A 13885-nucleotide genomic window follows, 5' to 3' on the forward strand; every position below is an offset into this window, starting at 1 on the left:
TGTTAGCACTGTTTATTTAAATTGGTATAACACAGGTCCAAACTGGTTTTGTCAATTGCTGGAATGTTATACCATTGTTAAAATTGCCACCCCTCTTTACATATGCACCAAATATGACAAGTGTACAGTTACATGCTTTTAATGGGATAATTATTTATCAGTGGCACAAATCCATAGTTGACATTTGTTTTGCTTCAGCAAAATGTCTGTGAGTACAACAAAGAGTTCAGGAGTGGCCTCAGAAACATCACAGTTGAAGAATTATGAGGTCATTCATTCACTGCTGCTGACAGTATTGAATTTGCCTGTCATGTGGTCCTAGCAAACAGGCATGTGACCAGTAGACCGAGTATATTAAAAGATAAATTGGGTATTTTTGAAGTCAAAGTTATTTTTTCAGAATCATGGAATATATTTATTTACCAAATAAAACTGTGTTGTAAAGAGAAATGTTTTTTAAACATTTTAAAAATACTTTGTCCTTGCAGCTTACAATGGGTCTGAAGAGTACAGAAGCCAATAGTTGATAGTAAAAAAATTAAAACTTACCAAATACATCCACTTTGAGGCAGCAAAGGTCTGAATTCGAGAAAATGTGCCTTTTGCATTTTTGTGACATTCTTATGAAAACAAACAAAGAGATATTATTTTAACACAGATTCTTAGAATTGTAGTTTTTTTTTTTGTTGTTGAAGATATTCACTTGTCTGCTCACAGCCACCACCGTGAGTTTTGACTTAAATACGGATGTTGATTAGCACAAAAACAAACGTGTTTGAAGCAACTTTGTCTGTAGAGAAAATGGTTCGAAAATGCACATATTCAGGATGTAAATAAAAGCTTCCATCAACCTCCTGTGAGTGTGCAGTGCTTTTTCTCCATGGATGACTACTTGAAGCTGAAAACAAATTTAAAACATGTTCCATCCTGATCGCCCATTAGTGAAGCCAACTGCAGTTTAAAAACATATTTCAGGTGAGTCATTTCACAGCAGCTGTGAGCACTACAGTGGGCTCGAATGTACGGCTGTAGAATACTGCAAAATCTTGTATATAATGTGCTCTTACTTGTTTATAATGTACACACTGATTTAGCCCAAAATTTTCTTTGTGTGAGTGAGCAGCGAAGAACAAACAACGGAAAAATGGCATCAACATCTGGCAAGAGAGCTAAGTGAATGCGCAAAGCAAAATACTCGGTGGATGACGCTTTCTGTACATTTTATTATTGTAAGTGATCTAGAGATTAATATTGAAAACAAAAGTGAGGTACCAGCATCAGCTGATCGGTCCCTGAACACAGTGCGGTGATGCTCATAGATTACATTGTACTGTGACCTCCGCCACTGCTGCTATAGCCAGATTGTGAATATGCAGCAAGAATGGCCACAGAACCAACAACAGATGTTTTACTTTAATTTTGTGAGAAACCATTGGTTTGTGTGCTCTTCAGAAAACAGTATGGCTGCTGCTGCATCCAGAGACAGCTAACACGCAGCAACAAACATTTTATTTTTATTTATGTGAGACACTATTGCTTTAAAACTAAATCTCTTGTGTAATAGGCACCCTAATTTTTAGAAAACTAAAATGAGTAAAAGTTGTGTGTATTACTAGCAAACTGAATACTGTACAGATGGGTAGCTCTTATATAGGGCAGCAAGGTAGAACAGTAGTTACTGATGTTGCTTCACAGATCTACCGATATGGGATTGAATCGTGTGCCTGACTGTTATCCATATAAATAATAATTCCAATCTCCATAGGTCACTTGGATCTCTCACAAGTTAACACTAAATAAGCATTTAACACTTCCAAAAATAAGTTCAATAAGCAAACTTACTTTAATAAATGCTGTTCATTCGATCATTCTATGCTAAATGCATCCTTGTCTTCATAGTCGGACATATTACTGATTTAAAATGATTGCTTATTATATATTATTGTCTAAATCCTGAATGAAAACATACCCATAAGGAGTCCCTTCTCAAAATGAAAATAAACTAGAGTAAACCACACTGTTGGGGGCTTGAAAGGTTACCACAGAGGGAGTTTCACTCGCAAGTTGAGGATCAGAGCCAGTTTTCTTTTAAAATGTCAGAACTTCACAAATAGTTTGTGTCCTTTTTTTCATTCCTTTATAAAGCAACATAGATTCAATATTTTACAATATTTGTACAATCTTAAGACACAGAAATAATACCCGATAACCCAGACAAAATTTATAAGTTTAAGCCTTTTTTTTTTTCCCATGTTTGGACTTGAGTACCCTTAAGCCCTATTGGAAGATGAAAGGCCAAACAAGGTGTTTTTTAAATGTATTTTTTTTTTAAAAAAAGCACCACTTTAGAACACAATTTTATGGGGCAAATTAATATGCACAATGGTTGTGAAAAAAATAACTTTTGACTTGAAAATGACCAAACATACCCTTTAATAATCTAGGAGACAATGTTAAAAGGCAATGCTCAATTATACATTTTTCCTGTATTAATTGTTCTTAAACAGTTTGGATGCTTTTTGACTTACTGGTGTAGTTGAAACTGAATTTGGGTATCTTAGCTATTTTGACAAAATTTAAAAAGTGTATCTGCTTGATATTGAATATATAGAATTTAAAAATATAGGGAGAAGAGCCAGTAATGAATACAATCATACTGTGTGAACCTTAATGAATAATAAGGTGGTGGACAGATATTTCTCATCAGTTTAATGAAGTTAAACACAATTATATTAACAGAGCATCAAAAAAAACATTTAATGGTCTTAAGTCTTCCAGGATAGCTGTCGACTTATGCCAACACATAGGGTTAAGACAGATGTTGACATTAATCAACATCTGGGGGGTAGAGGGTGGAAACCAACTGTAAACGTTGTCAAAAACCCACTGTTAAGTTATAATTCGGCTCTATTTGCTAGCAGTGATGCAGCTCTTTCACGTGTCTGTTGTTGCATACAGTGACCACTGTCACCACTGACTGTGCAAAGGTGGCCTCCGCTATCTGTGTGAAGACGGCTGCTTGAAACTTTGTCCAGCTGCCACAGCAGTCACAGTATGCAGCACCAGTGTAACACATACTGCAAGCAGTGTAATGTGGCAATGCATGCCATTGGCTGCTTCTAATGTTACCATGTCTTTGCAGGACTATGTGTAACAGGTATGTGAATTCACATAGTGCTGAGGCTTATGGAACGTAAAACACTGGGACATTTGTCATAAATAAACATGTTGATTTATGTGTGAAACCATTACTTTGTGTGCTTTTCAGAAAACTGAGTTTTTTTGAAAAAAATATTCAGCCTTGGGCCAAAATAAGAAAAAAAAGATAATTAGCCCTGAAAGAGTTAAAGTGGGTGAAACTGTTAAGAATATTTTGTGTTTATTACCAGTAGAAAATGTAACTTAGATACCCGGTCATTCATGTTATATAATCTGTAATTCATCACACAACATTAATGTGCAGTATTTTAGAAAATACTTATTTTTAATTTTTAAATTCTTTCTCTTATACAGTTGGGAATGACGCTGGAGTCCTCCCGCATGGACACGGGAAATGTCCGTCGCTGCCTGGCACACGGCCTTTTCATGAATGCAGCGGAGCTCCAGCCCGACGGTAGCTATCTTGCTCTTGACTCCCATCAGCCTGTTGCTATTCACCCTTCTTCCGTGTTCTTCAACAGCAAACCCTCCTATGTCATATACAATGAGCTGCTTCACACCTCCAAATGTTATATGAGGGACTTGTGTTTGGTAGATGCAGAATGGTTACACCAGGCAGCACCCGAATACTTTAGAAGAAAACTGCGTGTGGTCAAAAGCTAGTTGTCCACCAGTTCACAACTTGTACTGATATTTGGAAACCATTGTGAGTAATGCTGCTGTTGCAGTATGCCTTGTTTATCAAGAGAAAATTGGATTTACTTTTTTAAAGTTTTATGGAGACTATTTGAATATATTTTTTCTGTAATTAGAATGTTTCTTGAATTTATACAGAGTAACAGTTATAACTAACAATTGGTAATATTGATTTAAAAAGGAGATCAGTATAATGTAAAAGACTTTCTTTACTTTTTAAAAAATGCTGTTTAATTACGGTAATTAAACAATTATTGTTTCTGCTGTTTTACTTGTTGAAATGCATATGTCCAAAGGTAATCAGCAGAATCAAAAGAAGAACTGCTTATTTAATGTTTATTTAGATGATTCATATGTACTTCTTTGTAAACTGAACAGCAATAGATTAATGGCATTAAGACTCTGTTCGTTGACCGTCTACAATGTGCTTCATGTACAAAAAGGAACACAAATGTGGGTTATGGGTATAGCAAGCCTGAACAGAGTCCACTTGTCATTTTGATTTTTATTTATTTTTTGCCACAATATGCATGTATTGTTACCATGCTTGTTTGTCAACACTGTAAAATTTTATCCATACCAATAATTGCTCTACTTTTATTACCCTCAATTCACAGAGGACACTTCTCTATCTAATAAATAATACCCTTAGGTGGAGCATGATCATTTATATTTCTTTATTGATTATTCCTATCCATCCATCCATTCATTTACTGAACTCAGCCTTTAAAATCTCAATTAGTGGGTAAATGAAGCCCATCCCTGCAGCACTGGGCACGAGAAATGAGCCTTGAATAAGGGTGGGTACAGGTCCTTTGTGGAATATGCTTGCTCACACTGATCCAGTTTAGAGTCATCAGTCAACTTAACACATACACATCCTTGGGAGGAACCTGGAGAATATACAGGGAGACGGTGCCAACTCTACACAAACCATACTTTTAAAGGATAATTTAAGCATTTTTCATGGGAAAGTTACTTCACAAGCATGCCTCAGAAATGCAGAAGGCACTTTTGCTGCTTCAAGCTGGAAGGTATTTAGTAAGTTTTAAAGGTTTTTGTGTTCATATTGGACTCTGATGTTGTTTACTTCTAGTATAAGACACAAGAGCAGGCTGGGTATTTTTTTTAAATATAATTGTAAAGAAATAACTTGGACTTTAAAAACACCAAACTTATCCTTTTCCATGATTTGAAGCACACTGATATCTCCCTGCTTTATCTTACTGTAGTTTCTGTTATCCACTGTCATTTAGTATGAATTTTGTATTAAACATGGCTTGGCATGGTAACAGACGTAAGCTAGATATCTGCATTGAATCAGTTTGTGTTTCTTCGTGTTCTTTGCAATTTTTCTTGTGGCTTTTCATTGTGTTAACATTTTTTTTATTCAATGATTAAATTCCTTTATTTTCTGCAGTAAGTACTGTAGAATATAAACTACACCTTGTATGGTAAGACTAATGCAATTGTTCCTAATGCACTAATATTTTTGTGTTAACGTTTTTTGCATGTTGGTGCCTCCTTTTATTTAGCTGCCTCTTTTATTAAGAATTTCAGGAATTGTTTATGTATTCAATGGTGGATACATCTGTGTAAGATAATGGTTTGAAATAAACAAATGAATCAATTAATATGAGAAACATAATCTGTGGTGGTGTGCCAAACACTGACACATGCACAGATCTTCTATACGTCTAAAAAGTATTTCCCAACCCACTTGGGCATTTAGTGACCAGAAACAAGCAATCTAATTAAAGAAATTCCTACAAATGCCGAGTTCTCCATCTGATTACAAAATTGGTTAATGTAAAAAACTTGAGAAGCACAGAGGTCCTTCTGGGCCAGCACTGAGTAATAGTTTTGTATCACTTGAGTTATTCTTTTTCCCAGCCTTACTTCCTGTAGTACTATATTAGAGCTCATCTGTGCCTTGCCTCTCATTAATTATCAGGGTAGAGACAAATATAGCAGAATTGTTCTATAGATTGGTCATTATCCTGAGGAGTTCTATATTTTTTTATTTTAAAAACTAAACTTGCATTAAAGAAAGTTTATGCTGGATTCTCCAGATAGAGCAGGGCTGTCATTCCTGCCTCACAGTGCCTGGGTCTGCACGAGTTTTACTTGTGCTTCCTATGTATTTACAGATTAAGTGCAGTGAGTGTCAGTGAGTTTACTCACTCAAACATGTTCTCCTAAGTTCTTTTTATTACCATATATTCAGCAAGAAAAATGACTCATCATGGATTAAAAAAGTAGATAATTGGTTTGTGTCGCTTCAATCAACTCTATTGCATACTCTGCCTTTTTAATTTTTTTAATCATGCATGTGCTGCACAAACCACAGAAACTGTGACATGTAGGTGGCTTGGCTCTTTCTAAAAATTAAGGCTATTATTAAAATACAGTGCCGTGTAGTCTGTTTATTTCAGATTTAGTTATTTGTACAAAGTGCAATGAAACTCTCATGTGTTCTTTTCATTATGCTGCCACTTGATTTGCATCTCACTTTGTTGTTAGGCATTGTAAAATAACCAGACAGAATCTAATGGGCAAAATGTAAGCACCATTAAGTAAAAATATATGTGAGCATGCTTCTATTATTACAAGCCATGGGAGGACCTAAATGTAGAATAAACAGAATTACAGAAGCAAAAGAAGAATTATACAAGCAGAATATAGCTTAACACTGGGCGCTTCACCCATGGTGGCTGCTGTGAGCAGACAAGCCAACAGGGAAACATATTCTTACCTCAAGAAAAACAGTTCCAAGAACCCATGGTGAAATAATTATTTCTAGTTTCCTTTTATTATCACAAGGGTACCTCATAAACACATAAGGCATATTTTCTTAATGTGAAATCATTGCTGCTTCAAAGTCGACATATTTGGTAAGTATTAAAGATTTTTCATTCACCTATGGACCCGTATACCCTTTAGCCCTATTGTAAGCTATAACAACAGACAGGGAATTTTTAAAATTTAAAAAAATAATTAAAACTTCAAAACAGAATTTTTGTGACAAATTAATATATTCAGTGATTTTCAAGAAATGGCTTTACCTTGAAAAATACTAATCTTATCCTTTAACAAAGCAAGGTACCCCGGCATCCACCGAAAGAATTACCGGGTATCTTGCGTGGTTTCTTCAAAGGTCGTTACAGAATGTTGCTCATGACCAGATATAGAGGTGATAGTCCTCAGGGACTGAGACTCCAGTCTGAGAGCCACAGAGTAGAGCACAGAGCGTGGCATTGTAACTAATCCTTTTATTGTTAATTTTTTAGGTATGAAGAAATCCAGTGTTTTGGTCCGAGGAAATTTATTAGTATGTGTGGTATAAAATAAATAATGAAATGGAGCATTTAGACTACACCAAATGTTGAGTAAAGTACAATTATCTTTAGACTGCCTTTGACAGCAAGAGATAAACTGGTATTGACAAATTTATCAACCCGTCCTTGAAAATATAAAACACATGTAACAATTAACTGAACTTATAGCGAAATAACTTACATTCATCAACAAAGACACATATGGCAGTCATGAAGCACCAAGAAATACCTTTTCCCAAACACTGCACATACCATGTTTAAAGCCGTGAATGAACTCTTGCTAGAAAGGTAATATATAGCCAAACATTAACATTGCATAGACATTGGCCAATCTTTAACAAGAAGTTTTATTTCTTAACTCTATATGTACTTATGTTTTATTGTTGACAGATTGCAAGATTGTGGCATAGTGGTAGTGCTGGTGCCTTACAGTAAGGAGACCAGGCCTCGCATCCTGGGTCGTCCTTGAATGGAGTTTGCATGTTCTCCTCATATTGGTGTTCTAGTTTCTTCTCACAGTCCAAAGGCCTGCACATTAGGTGGACTGGCAACATTAAACTGGCCCAAGTGTTTTTGTGGTGTGTGTGTGTGTGTGTTCATCCTGTGATGGCCTTGTATGCTTAAGCTTGCTGCGATAGGCTTCTGCCTCATACATGTTCTAGTTACAAAATGGTATGGTATGGTACTTTGCAAGGCGTCACACTGCTCTTTCTTAAAGTGGCAAAACAAGTACAGTAAGTGCCCACGCACAAAACAAAACACTAAATGTTAATGTTGCAATCGAGCTGCAGCCTCACTGGGCCGCATGTTTTGGGCCTGCACCAAATTAACAACATTTTGGACAAACTCTTTCAATGCCTTTCAGACAGCCTTGGTGTCACAATCCCTCCTAATCCATTAGCAGCTGTATTTGGTGTACATCCAGATGGGCTTAAAGTGGAGAAGGACAAACAAAGTGCATTTGCCTTTACTTCATTATTGGTGCGTAGATTTATCTTGCTCAGCTGGAAGAATCTTAACCCACCTCTGTTAAGGCAGTGGGAAACTGATGTTTTATACTGTTTGATATTGGAAAAAAATCAAATTCTCACCTGGATGATCTGTTCAAAACTTTTTTAAAATATGGCAAGATCTAATTAATAACATTTTAGAATAACGGTGTGGATCTGTGAGTAAAGGATATGGGCTTGTAACTTGAAGATTACTGGTTCGAATCCTGGCAGGACAAGAAGGAATGCTACTCCATTGGACCTTTGAACAAGGCCCTTAACCTGCAATTGCCCCGGGGCACTGTACAAATAGCTGACCCTGGGCTCTGCCCCTAAACGTCTGAGTAAGTTGGGGTATGCGAAAAAGAGAATTTCTATTTAATCATTTGGTGCCTTTGCTCCTTGAAAATCTGTGCATTTAAATGCACACATAAGTGGGATATGGAAGGAACCTGGTTTTTTAAAAATCCATGTCTACATGTGCAAGTAATTTTCTGGAGTTCTCCTTTGTCAAAATGCTCCAACTTCATTAAATTGCACAAAAAACAGTTAATAGTCATCATCGGCCACTGTGAATCTGAACACGTGCATGAAGCCTATGATTTCTTGCATTTTATAAGTAAACTAGCAAAATACCCACGCTTCGCAGCGGCGAAGTACTACCTTAAAATTTTTATTAAGAAGAAAATTAAACCCTTTTCAACTGAAGAAAAATATACCAATAATTATTTGTTAAGGATCTCTTTGTATACCACATTTTGAGTTCGGCCTTCCAGTTGTAATATGACCAAGCTGTGCGCTGAGCTTACTCTTGAGCATGCAATGTACAGTTGGCCATGTGAACAGTAATCTTGTCTCAAATCTCACAGCTTGGATTGCTGCTGTCATAATCGGTTTGAGTTTCATGGTTTGTTTCAATTACGACGTTATTTGTAGGACTTGTGTTGAAGAGACATTCGGCATCTGTCAAGCGTTGTAAGCATACAACCGGTTTCATCGATAACTTCACATCCAGCTTTTGATATTTTAAACATTCATAAACATCAAAGTGTCCACTACTGAAATCGTCACCTGTGAGTCTAAGATGTTTAAGAGGCACTGGCAGTTGTCGAAAGGTGTAAAATATTTGGCCATTCCGGTACACTTGAAAGCGACAACTGAACAATTCAGCGGCAGCCATCAACTCACATGCAGAACCATAGGTGAAGGGCTTAAGCATTTCACTCTTATAGTGCTCCTGTGTAGTATAATTATCTCCTGTACCGTCATCAGTCCACACCTTGAACCTCTCCCAGTCATTCAATACATAAGACACAATGTTCCTCCTGATATCAAGAGTGAGCCTGATATGGCCGTGCAATATGTAACACAGAGAATGGAAAAGGCAGGTGCCATCTCCGGGCATGGAAACCACTCGGTAAGTGACAGTTCTTTGACAGTTCTTTGATCAATGGTGATCACCTCGATAGACATGTTAATGGGGGTACGGTTGGAATGATAACAGAAATGGGTACCTGAACTATGTAAAGTAAGTCTAAAATACCTAAACAATAACTATAATCGTAATAAACGAACAATAAAACAGCAGAGAAGCCGTGGATTAAATAAAAAGGCTGTAGTTATCAGCAGGGAGACGTGAATCCTGTGGCAATGCAAGGAAGGGAATGTAGAGACCAGAGCGACGGACGGCCTTATATAGGCAGGCAGCCAACAACGTGGGAGGTGTTGGGATGGGGGACCCAACGCCGCCTCACACGGTGACCGAGCTGCAGGCTATGGACGTATATATGTACGTAAGTAGGATTCAGTTAGCATTGGGAACCCGCGTACCAAATTTCTTGAAGATGGGCTCATAAGTAACAAAGACCATTGAAAAGTTCAATATGGCGGCCGACAGTGGCATCATACCACCGAAATAAGTACCAAATTTCTGCCTTCTACCTACACGGGAAGTTGTAGAATTAGTGACACTGGAAAGTTCAATATGGCGACTGACAGTGGCGTCATACTACCGAAATAAGTACGTACATTGGTTTCGGTTAGCGCAGGGAAGCCGCCTACCAAATTTTGTGAAGATGGGGCCATGAATAAGAAAGTTCAACATGGCGGACGTTGTTGACCGTTATGACCGTTACACGTAGAATTTTGAAATGAAACCTGCTTAACTTTTGTAAGTAAGTTGTAAGGAATTAGCCTGCCAAATTTCAGCCTTCTACCTATGCCGGAAGTTGGAGAATTAGTGACATTGGAAACTTCAATATGGCGGCCGACACTGGCATCATACCACTGAAATAAGTACATACATCGGTTTTGGTTAGCGCAGGGAAGCCGCCTACCAAATTTCGTGAAGATGGGGTCAGCCTTCTACCTACACGGGAAGTTGGAAAATTAGTGACGCTGGAAAGTTCAAAATGGCGGCCGACAGTGGCGTCATACCATCGAAATAAGTACGTACATCGGTTTCGGTTAGTGCAGGGAAGTCGCCTACCAAATTTCGTGAAGATGGGGCCATAAATAAGAAAGTTCAACATGGCGGACGTTGTCGACCGTTATGACCGTTACGTGTAGAATTTCGAAATGAAACCTGCTTAACTTTTGTAAGTAAGCTGTAAGGAATAAGCCTGCCAAATTTTAGCCTTCTACCTACACGGGAAGTTCAGTGAGTGAGTGAGTCAGTCAGCTGGTGGCTGTAAAAGGGGCCGCCTCCCTTCGTACGATGGCAAGAGTCGGGAGTGGAGTAGAACGGAGCTCTGGAGAAGAGAAAGAGGCGGCCTAAAGAAGCAAGGCAGTGTTGTTGTGGCCAGGACTTTGGGGACTTGTGGGGTTTGTGTGCACTGTAAATAATGCATAATAAACGTGTTGTGGGTGACGTGAATGTGTCCGCCTGTCTGTGTCCGGGTCAGCCTCCACAGTCCTTTCCCTTTTTACATCTCTGACCTGAGCCCCTGAAGATTTGCGGTATGAAAAATGGCCACTGTGTGAACTAATTACACTATTTCAACAGATCTATAGCAAATACAGTAGCTGAATGAAAACTAATCTGACACTTTGTTAATATATTTCTGTTACCAGATTGCACGCAGTACATTCTTTTCTGTTTTACTGTGTGATTGACACCTGCCTAGGAGAGGCTTACTGGTAAATTTGCTTCTTGCCTTACACCAGTTTCTGCTACTATTATAATAACGCAGGTATTTTACTTTAATAAAGTAAGAATTGCATTTGGTTACTCATCACTTTAAAAAGTAATCAGACTAAATAACACACGTTACTTTTAATGCATCACTGTTCTTGAGATTGTGCTGTTGAGCTTAGCACTGAATCTTTATTTCATCAACATAAATTTAGCGATGTCTGAACTATTGAGAAGGAGAAGGAATAATGCGATCACCCGAGGATTTGCCTCTGGAAACTCATCTTTGTGTACAATTTTGCCTGTGGCTATTAAAAACTTGTGTGAAGATAAGCAGGTGAACAGCACCCAACAAGCATACGTAAACTACAAAATCCTTAAACATAATCCGGTTAAGGGTTTACAGTCATGTAAAAAAAAAAGTACACCCTCTTTCAATTCTAAGGGTTTATATATCAGGATATAATAAAAAAAATCATCTGGGGCATCAAGTATAAACGGTGCATATGCACAGAAATGTTGCGTATGCCTGTTTCCATGCTTATACCTCAATGTATAAAAACAAAACAAAAGCCATTTTTAAGCCAGCTTAAGTCGATTGCGTATGGAAGTTTTCAGCTTGGTTTTGCAAACTGGTGGCACCCAGCGTCAAAGCAGTGCTACTGTTCCTGTGTGGTTTCTCTTTGTTCTTTAGATTCACATTTCTGACACAGCTTTATCAAATACACTGAAAATAACCGCATATCGTTTATTAGTTTAAGGCAGGGGTTGGGAACCTTTTTGGCTGAGAGAGCCATGAATGCCACATATTTTAAAATGCAATTCCGTGAGAGCCATACAATATGTTTAAAACTAAATAAAAATAATGTGTGCATTTTATGTAAGACCAACACTTTTAAAGTACAATAAGTCTCTGAATTATTTTTAATAATGTCGTTATGCTGTTGCTAACCAATGATGAATAAAGTACTTCTTACCATTAATGCGACTTCTGGTGCTGCATGGTTTTGCTGATGGCTTTTTAGTCTGGTTGATACCTGGTGAGGTTAAACTTTATGCAGGCCATCCGTTAAACATGATCGTAGGTTGGTCTTAATGTACTTTAGATGTGAGAAAGACTGCTCACATGCATACATAGAGCCAAACATTGCCAGTACAGCAATACTCACATGCTGCAGTGTGTGGTATGTGACGGGAAGCACGTTCCAAGTTTTGACAATCAGCTGGTCCGTGGGTTGAAGTTTTTTCATTTCTCCCCACTTGTGTTTGCTCGCCAACTCTGCTTGCTGTCGTGCAAGTCTTTTCAAATCTTCATTCAGTGACTTGAACTTATTCACCCACATGTCTGAGGCCTTCAGGTCAGCAGCTTGCAGCTCAAAATCTCTGACGGAGACACTGGGGATGTAACTCAGGTCGGCGCTGTCCACTGCACACTTGTGTGGATGGGTAATGAACTTAAAAAGGCGAGTGCGCTCACGAAATTCTCCAAAGTGCACTTTGAATGACTGCACGAGGTTAGATGTGAAGCCCGCTAGCTGCTGAAGATCAAGATGTTGAGCAGGGTCACTTGCTGTGCATGCATCTTTAAACTCTCCCAGTTTTTCAAAGTGTAGTAAACGACCTGTTTCAATGTTGGCGATGAAGAGTTCTAGCTTGTTTACAAATGCAAACAATGCTTGTTGAAGGGATAAGACTGTATTTCCAACGCCTTGCATTTTCACATTGAGCTGGTTCAGATGTTCAGTCATGTCCATGAGATAGTAGAACTTCAGAAGCCACTCAGTGTTAGCTAACTCATGGATGCTCGACGTTTTTCATTTCAAGAAAAGTCCGGATTTCGCTCAGACAAGCCGCGAAACGGCTGAGCACCTTCCCTCTTGACAACCAATGCACATTGCTGTGCAGAAGCAGACCAGGATAATTATTCCCAACTTCATCCAGCAGTGTTTTAAACTGGCGATCATTTAAAGTTCGGGCATTAATACAGTTGACCACCCGAATGACCAGCGACATCACCTCACCAAGCTGCTCGCCACACATCTGAGCACAAAGCGCTTCCTGATGTAGGATGCAGTGAAAACTTAGGATGGGTCTCTTTTCATGATTACGAAGAAGCGCTACGAATCCTGTTTTTCCCCATCATGCATGGAGCACCATCAGTATACACCGAAATAAGTTTATCCATTGGTAGATTTTTTTGTTTAGCGAGCTCAGTGAAAGACTTGAATAAATCCTCCCCTCTTGTTGTCCCTTTCATAGGAAAAACAGCAAGACTTTCCTCACGTGGTGTGTCACCTACAGCATACCTTGCAATCACGCTGAACTGGGATAAATGGCTTACGTCTGTTGACTCATCCAAAGCAAGAGAAAAGAATGGTGCTGCATTTATGTCCTTCACTTGTGTTGCCTCAATTTGATTTGCCATCATCGATCGTACGATCGTGAACAGTTCTTGCCGACAGAGGCATGTCTTTTATTCGTTTGATTATCTTGTCTTTATCCGAAAAGTCGTCAAAAAGTTCACTGGCAACATCAAGCATGAATGTTTTGGCATACTCCCCATCTGTGAA

General features: G+C 38.3%; 1 protein-coding gene across 1 annotated transcript in view; it reads left to right on the top strand.

Annotated features, from left to right (window-relative positions):
* The window catches only part of dhx33 (DEAH (Asp-Glu-Ala-His) box polypeptide 33), a 37916-nt gene extending 32422 nt beyond the window's left edge, over positions 1 to 5494 (top strand). Inside the window, exon 12 of the mRNA XM_039756787.1 lies at positions 3514 to 5494. Within this exon, the coding sequence (XP_039612721.1) occupies positions 3514 to 3822 (309 nt within the window). The 3' untranslated portion in view covers positions 3823 to 5494. The remainder of the gene's footprint in view (positions 1 to 3513) is intronic.
* Positions 5495 to 13885: the final 8391 nt, after the last annotated feature.

The sequence above is a fragment of the Polypterus senegalus genome, chromosome 6, assembly GCF_016835505.1.
Source record: "Polypterus senegalus isolate Bchr_013 chromosome 6, ASM1683550v1, whole genome shotgun sequence".
NCBI classification, from domain to species: Eukaryota; Metazoa; Chordata; class Cladistia; order Polypteriformes; family Polypteridae; genus Polypterus; species Polypterus senegalus.